Genomic DNA, 8,520 nt, shown 5'->3' on the forward strand with positions numbered 1-8,520 from the left:
TCCTTCTTCTCCTCTTGCTGGTGACTCCGCCCACTCCTGGGCACTTTAACATCAGGAGTTGGGTCATCTTTACCCCACTAGACAGTGCGCTAAACCTTTTTTCTTCAATGATTTGTGATCTTCACTGGTGTCCATGGATGACATGAAATCTTTCCACCTTTATCCACCTTTGTCATGGTAGGGAGAACACATAAATGTAAGGATCGGGTCATCTGGACCCCATAGGATAGCACAAGGGATAATCCAAGACAAAATTCTAAACAATATTTATATAAACAAAAAACTGTATCTATTTGTGCAATAGTTTATCCAAACTAATGTGGACTTCATTGACATCAGTATTTTAATCATCATTTGGACTTTCTTTTCCCCACCTGACACCACTGCTACACCCTCACTCCACCTGTTTTTTCGTGGTGCTTCTTACATCCATTTAAGCACATGTCCCTATCTAGTTCAATGGAGCATTTACACCAAATATAACTGAGTCCCAGCAGTGCTGCCATAGCAACGCTGACCTCTGCTGGTACCCCAACAAACCGTACACCAGGGGGGTATTCCAGGAAGCATGTTTAAACTAGCCTGACTTTAAGCCTGAACTCTGGCTGAAATCCGCCTGAACTCGCTTACTCTGGGTATGTCGGTTCCAAAAGACCGGGTATGAGTTGGCGTAATTGCGCTCGACTTGGTAACCCTGGGTTAATGCTCGTGCACGGAAGGTATATAAAGACATTCTCAATAGATCGCCGATTTCCGGAGTCACCATGGAAACGCGTGGAGAACCAAAGAGAGCGCAATACTTTAGTGAGACGGAGTCTGAGATTTTAATGACGGCGTATGAAGATTATACGTCCATCAAAAAAGTAACACGGCTGCATCATCAAAAGAAAGAGTTTCTGCTTGTAGTAGAAGAGCAGACAAAGTAAACGCACGAGTTTCTGACCTTATTTCCATTTTCCTTGTGATGCATATATATATATATATATATATATATAACTTATCCAATTTTGCCACCTTAAATGAATTACTTCTATTGGTAACAAATAATTGAGTTAAATTCTTCTTCTTTCTCTTTCGGCTTTTCCCATCAGGGGTCGCCACAGCGAATCATCCTTTTCCACCTCACTCTATCATGAACATCTTCTACCCTAACGTTAGCCAACTTCATGTCCTCTGTTAAGACATCCATGTATCTCCTCTTTGGCCGTCCTCTTGCCCTCCTGCCAGGCAGCTCCATCTCCAACATCCTTCTACCAATATATCCACTATCCCTCCTCTGAACATGTCCAAACCATCTCAGTCTGGCTTCTCTGACTTTGTCGCTAACACCGGCAACATGAGCCGTCCCTCTGATGTACTCGTTCCTTATCCTGTCTAACCTGGTCACTCCTAAGGAGAACCTCAACATCTTCATCTCCGCTACCTCCATCTCAGCCTCTTGTCTCTGTCTCACTGCTACCGTCTCTAACCCATAGAGCAGAGCTGGTCTCACCACTGTCTTGTACACCTTTCCTTTGAGTCTTGCTGGCACTCTTCTGTCACACAACACTCCTGACACTTTCCTCCACCCGCTCCAACCTGCCTGCACTCGCCTCTTCACCTCTTTTCCACAATCCCCATCACACTGAACTGTTGACCCCAAGTACTTAAACTCCTGCACCTTCTTCACCTCAGTCCCCTGTAACCTAACGCTTCTACCTTGATCCCTCTCGTTCAGACACATGTATTCTGTCTTACTACGACTGACCTTCATGCCTCTTCTTTCCAGAGCAAACCTCCACCTCTCTAGCTGTTCCTCCACCTGCTCTCTACTCTCACTGCAAATTACAATGTCATCCGCAAACATCATTGTCCAGGGAGATTCCTGTCTTACCTCGTCTGTCAGCCTGTCCATCAGCATAGCAAACAAAAAAGGACTCAAAGCTGATCCTTGGTGTAGTCCCATCTCCACCTTGAACTCCTCTGTCTGACCTACAGCACATCTCACCACCGTCATACTTCTCTCATACATGTCCTGAACTACTCTGACATACTTCTCTGCCACTCCAGACGACCTCATACAGTACCACAGCTCCTCCCTCGGCACCCTGTCATACGCCTTCTCTAAATCTACGAACACACAATGCAGCTCCTTCTGGCCATCTCTGTACTTTTCCATCAACATTCTCAAAGCAAAAATGGCATCAGTGGTGCTCTTACGGGGCATGAAACCATACTGCTGCTCACAAATCTCCACCTTCTTCCTAAGCCTGGCTTCCACTACTCTTTCCCACAGCTTCATTGTGTGGCTCATCAACTTTATTCCTCTATAGTTGCTGCAGTTCTGCGTGTCACCCTTGTTCTTAAAGATTGGGACCAGAACACTTCTCCTCCATTCCTCAGGCATCTTCTCACTCTCTAAAATCCTATTGAACAACCTTGTTAGAAATTCCACTGCTGTCTCTCCTAAGCACTTCCATACCTCCACAGGTAGGTCATCAGGACCAACGGCCTTTCCGCTCTTCATCCTTTTCAGAGCCTTCCTAACCTCATCCTTTCCAATCTCTGCTACTTCCTGCTCCACAACAACCACATCTTCCTCCCTTCTTTCCCTGTCATTTTCCTCGTTCATCAGCTCCTCAAAATACTCCTTCCATCTTTTCTGTACACTCTCCTGGGTTGTTAGCACCTTTCCATCTCTGTCCTTAATCACCCTTATCTGTTGCGCGTCCTTCCCATCTCTGTCTCTCTGTCTGGCTAGCCTGTACAAGTCCTTCTCTCCTTCCTTTGTGTCTAACCTGTCATATAGCTCATCGTAAGCTTTCTGTTTGGCCTTTGCCACCTCTCTCTTCACTCTTCGCTGCGCTTCCTTGTACTCCTGTCTACCTTCCTCAGTCCTTTCTACATCCCACTTCCTTTTAGCCAACCTCTTCCTCTGGACGCAGTCCTGTATTTCCTCATTCCACCACCAAGTCTCTTTACCGTCTTTCCTCTTTCCAGATGACACACCTAGCACCTTCCTACCTGTTTCCCTGATAATCTCTGCTGTAGTTTCCCAGTCCTCTGGAAGCTCATCCTGACCACCCAGGACCTGCCTCAACTTCTGCTTAATTCCTCACAAGTTTCTTCATTCTGTAGCTTCCACCACTTGGTCTTCTTTTCTGTTTTCCCTCTCTTCTTCTTCCTGACCTCCAGAGTCATCTTACACACCACCATGCGGTGCTGTCTGGCTACACTCTCTCCTACCACCACTTTGCAGTCATTAACCTCTCTCAAATGACCTCGTCTACATAGGATGTAGTCCACCTGAGTACTCCTACCTCCACTTCTGTATGTCACTCTATGTTCCTCTCTCTTCTGGAAGTAAGTGTTGACTACAGCCATTTCCATCCTCTTCGCAAAGTCCACCACCATCTGTCCCTCCAGATTCCTTTCCTTCACACCAAACCTGCCCATCACCTCCTCATCACCTCTGTTGCCCTCACCAACATGCCCATTAAAGTCTGCTCCAATAACAACTCTCTCTCCTCTGGGGATACTCTCTATGACCTCATCCAACTCACTCCAGAATCTCTCCTTCATTTCTAACTCACAGCCAACCTGTGGCGCATACCCACTGACTACATTCACCATCACCCCTTCAATTTCTAACTTTAGGCTCATCATCCTGTCTGAGACTCTTTTCACCTCTAGAACACTGTTTACAAACTCCCCCTTCAGAATCACTCCTACCCCGTTTCTCTTCCTATCAACACCATGATAGAACAGTTTGTATCCTCCTCCAATACTACGTGCCTTGCTGCCCTTCCACCTTGTCTCCTGCACACACAGTACATCTACCTTCCTTCTCTCCATCATGTCTGCCAGCTCTCTGCCTTTCCCTGTCATTGTGCCAACGTTAAGAGTCCCTATTCTCAAACCTATGTTCCTGCCTTTTCCCTTCTCTCTCTGGCCACGGACCCTTCTGCCTCCCCTCTTTCTTCCACCAACAGTAGTCAAATTTCCACCGACACCCTGTAGGTTAACAGCATCGGTGGCGGTCGTTGTTAACCCGGGCCTCGACCGATCCGGTATGTCTAAATCTTTCTCGTGGATGATTCGCATGGTTATTTTGGCAATTTTTACGCCGGATGCCCTTCCTGACGCAACCCTCTCTATTTATCCGGGCTTGGGACCGGCACAGAAGTTACTGGCTTGCAACCCCTGTGGCTAGATTTAAATAATTGAGTTAAATTCAATCAACCTAATTTCTTACGTCTATAAAACTCAATAATTGTTTATACAACTCAAATTTATGTATTTATCCAACTAAATGTCATATTACTCCAATTCAATTAATATTTTTTCCATCTTAATTAATTATATTTCTTGATCTCTCATATGTCTAAATATGAGCCGGCAGATATACTCATTTTTAGAACAATAAAAAGGACGGGGAAAAAATTGCACGTTGCACTCAAATTCATTAAAGAATTTTCCGTCTTTATCATTACCTTATAGATTAGTATGGGTACTATATAAACTCATTATCCTCTCCTTCACTCTTACTCATGGTGCAGAGACATAAGCACAGTAGGACAAGATAACTCAGCAAAACATGGCAAAACACAGTAAAACAGCTAAACAACTAAAAAAATTTGGTCAAAAAGCCACACTTAAACCAAAATCCCTCCAGACAGGCAAAGGTAATGGTATCCCACAATCCCTTGCGGTGCCGATCTAACAGCAGCACCAAAGTTACACCTACTTAATTGAATTAATTTGAATGAAAGTAAAATAACTGTCTGATAAATACGTGTTATTTTTAAACTGACTTAACAAACAAATAATTTATCTTAACTGAAGCAAATAACTAAGTTAGATCAAAGTGAAAAAGTTGAATTTTCCAACATCCATATGTGGTCTTATCACCCTCTCATGGTGGAAAAAGTATTATCTGAGCTTCTTCATCCACTAAATCATCTTCAAATGGACACGCCATGCTGCTTCACTTCTCTGTAAACAAACTAACCTTCAACTAAACCTGCTCCAGACCAGGTTATGTTCAGAGCATGAGTTGCTATGGCAACTTGACCTACCCTGAAACATACCTCAATTTCTGGAACCGAAAACTGAGGTTATCAACTTCCTTAGCCTCAAACTTACCGTGGGAGCTAGCATAACCTGCTTCCTGGAATACCCCCCAGAGTCTTCCAGTGGGCTTAACCCGACACATTTTCGTGTTTTTTTTTTAATCCAGGCTGGAACGAGCTGCTCATCGCCTCTTTCTCACATCGCTCGGTCACAGTTAAGGACGGCATCCTGCTGGCTACGGGGCTCCACGTCCACAGGAGCAGCGCCCACAGCGCCGGAGTCGGATCCATCTTTGACAGGTGACAAGCTCCCGAATCCCGCAAAAATAAAAGCGTGCCACGTGTCTCAAACAATGATGAGGTTAAAGTCAGAAAAAAAACAACAGTTAGTGTTGATGTGAAACTTGTACTAAAAATTACCTCATGTAGATTGAAAGAAGCTGTATGTAACAGTATTTTTCTTCAAGAGTTTCTTTACATTTACATTTTACAATATATTTTCACCTTTTTACAATGTTTATAAATACTTTTTTTAATTCATTTTTTACATTTTTTGTGTTCATTTCACTTTGTTGTTACAGAAACAGATTCACCACCAGAACCAAAAGATCAAAAAAACAACCTTTTGGTGTAAAACGAGTGAACCAAACATTTGAATCCCACACTCGCAATAAGGCTTCATTTATGCGGGATGACAGTTAGAAACTCTACAGAGGTCCTACTTTCTCACACGGTGGCAGATGAGGAAAGAGGTTCTGTCCTCACAGGATTCTGTTCTTCAGACTTTAGAAAACTGATCTAAGAGATGCGTTCCTGCTCCTCTGAGTAGTTTTTGTCTTTGGTTTTGTTAAAACCAGAATTCTGCAGGATTTGTTTGGGGCTTTTAGGAACCACGCAGCAAAGCAAAAGAGTTCCTTTCCGTTCTGGTTCATGGTTTTGAACAAAGAAACCTCAAAAACTGTTTTATTTGAACGCATCAGTGGCTCAACATTTCCGCTTGTTGACTGTGTTTGTGTGTGTGTAGTGTTGTAGCACAGCCATGAGTTTGTATCATGCAACAAATCCCCTTTTTGAGCTTTAACTTTTATTACAATGTTCATTCCTCACAAAAAACAATCCCAAAGCGGTATTTTGATCCATTCACAAAGGTCTGAGTATTCCTCTCAATAGCTGCCCTCTGAGCACCAGCCCCTCCCAAAACACGAAAATGACTGGGTTCTCACATAGTGACATCACTAAGTGGGGAACAGCCCCTTCCAGGAAGAGACCATGGTGCCAGCCCCGCCCCTAGGCTAGGCTAACAGACAGACACTTTGTCTGTGGAGCTAGCGGTGATCGGCCAAACGCTTTCATTTTTCACACATCCATCTTTGCAAACGTTTGGATGTTGTATGTCCTCATGGGAGAAACGCAGACACGCTGCCTCTACGGTGACATCATGAAATGGGCGGCACCCACAAGGAGCGAAAGGCGGGGCCTCAGAGGTCGAGTCATCTTACTTCCAGGGTTGGAAAACGAGCTGCGAAAATAACTAATATTTCATAAAACAAAGGTCCTATAGTGTACCAAAGGTAAAATATTATCATATATGTGGATATAGTTTACCTGTAAGGTGGATTGTTCTTTGTAAGGAAACTTTGAACCAGAAACGAGGCCTTCTGCTCTACAGAGATGACTTGGATGTGTGTTTTTCCTGCAGGGTTCTGACAGAGTTGGTTTCAAAAATGAAAGACATGCAGATGGATAAGACGGAGCTCGGCTGCCTGCGAGCGATCGTCCTCTTCAACCCAGGTCTGTCGGGCTGTCAGTCAGTTAAAAAATCCTCTCGGCTACTTTTTTCCTTTTTTGTTTTTGTTTTTTTGGTTTGAATAAATGCAGATTTTTATTAAAATCACACTTGAAACTGTGTTTGAATTTGTTTTAGATGCAAAAGGGTTGTCCAACCCATCAGAGGTGGAGGCGCTAAGGGAAAAGGTTTATGCCTCGTTGGAGGCGTATACAAAACAGAAGTACCCAGACCAGCCGGGCAGGTAGGACACGCTCAGTGTTTTGGCAAACATCGGGATCAAACTCTGCCGTTGAGCTTCTGCTTGCTTATAGAAGCCTCACAGACGTGATTCTAGAGAATTAGACTTTAAAAGCATTTTAACGTTTCAAAAACTTATTTTCAAAACTTAAAAAAACAACTTTCTTTGGTTTTTTTGTGCAACATTTCATACATTAAAAACAAAAATGTGTTGTTTTTTTTTATGGTAAATCTTAAAGTTGCTCCTGTTTTGTGTGGGAAACCCATTGTTTCATAAAAGCATTTGGACAGTACTGTTCTCAGAAGTGACAGATGTCATCGGTAAAGCGCTGACTTATTCGGCACTGTGGCACCGTTTGCAGGTTTGCCAAACTGCTGCTGCGGCTGCCCGCCCTCCGCTCCATCGGCCTCAAGTGTCTGGAGCATCTGTTCTTCTTCAAGCTAATCGGTGACACGCCTATCGACACCTTCCTGATGGAGATGCTGGAAGCCCCACATCAGATCACATGACACGAGTCCTGCCCGCCCCCCTTGTATATAATCCTACACTGTGAGCATTTGAAGATGGAGACCGTTTGAAATTGTAAAGCAAATTATTTTGTACCAAGTAAAATGTGTGTAATAAAGAAACCCGTTGTGGCCGTGGGGACAGTGTTCTGTGGAAGCAAATTGTTTTAGAGCTGTTAACAGATTTTGTAAATAGGTGATTTCAGGTTTTAAAAGCAAGCCGAAGATATTTCAATTAAGGAATAAAAAAAGGAATCATATTTTATTCAAAGAAAAATGTGTAAAAACAAAAAACATACATGCATTTCGTAAAAAAACACATTAAACAATTCTCACAGAATAAAGTTATTTAAAATATAACAGAAAGTTGTTTGTGTGTTTGTTATTAAACGTAGTGTTGGGTTCAAACAGCTGGATTTGCAGTTGCACTGTGTGTCCACTAGATGGAGCCAGTTTTTTCCATTTTGACCCTTTTTGATCATAGAAATATGTTTTTGTGTGGCCCAAAAATTTTATTATTGTGATTACACAAAACGATTGCCACGAAGGTAGACACTTTTGAACAACGTAAAAAAACAAATAAAAAACAAAACCAATCTTTAGAATCCTGATGAACAAAAAAAAAACAATAAATTCTCAAGAGTTCGAGTTTTGCTTAAAAGTTTTTACATATCATTATTACAAATAATATATAATATATAAATATATAAATTGCAAGATTTAAATGACCAATAAAGTTTGACTAATTAAAGGCTGATTTTCCTGTGATGCCAAAAATGGTGAAATGATTATTCTATGATGAAATTTGCAGTTTTAATAGAAAATAAACTGGAGTTTTGATCAAATCATTTTAAAGTGTTTTGTATTTCTTTATTGAGATAGATAAATAGATCTTTTTTTTCTCAGTCACAACTATGAAATTTAAAAGGTCCATGC

At 42.3% G+C, this 8,520-nt stretch overlaps 1 protein-coding gene across 1 annotated transcript in view; it reads left to right on the top strand.

Annotated features, from left to right (window-relative positions):
• The window catches only part of rxrgb (retinoid X receptor, gamma b), a 38,046-nt gene extending 30,096 nt beyond the window's left edge, over positions 1-7,950 (top strand). The window contains exons 7-10 of the mRNA XM_004068342.5: positions 5,219-5,351; positions 6,751-6,842; positions 6,976-7,081; positions 7,440-7,950. Coding sequence (XP_004068390.1) covers positions 5,219-5,351; positions 6,751-6,842; positions 6,976-7,081; positions 7,440-7,587 — 479 coding nt within the window. The 3' untranslated portion in view covers positions 7,588-7,950. The remainder of the gene's footprint in view (positions 1-5,218; positions 5,352-6,750; positions 6,843-6,975; positions 7,082-7,439) is intronic.
• The last annotated feature ends 570 nt before the right edge of the window (positions 7,951-8,520 follow it).

Source organism: Oryzias latipes, chromosome 4 (genome assembly GCF_053564925.1).
Source record: "Oryzias latipes strain Hd-rR chromosome 4, Olatipes_Hd-rR_3.1".
In the NCBI taxonomy this organism is placed as follows: Eukaryota; Metazoa; Chordata; class Actinopteri; order Beloniformes; family Adrianichthyidae; genus Oryzias; species Oryzias latipes.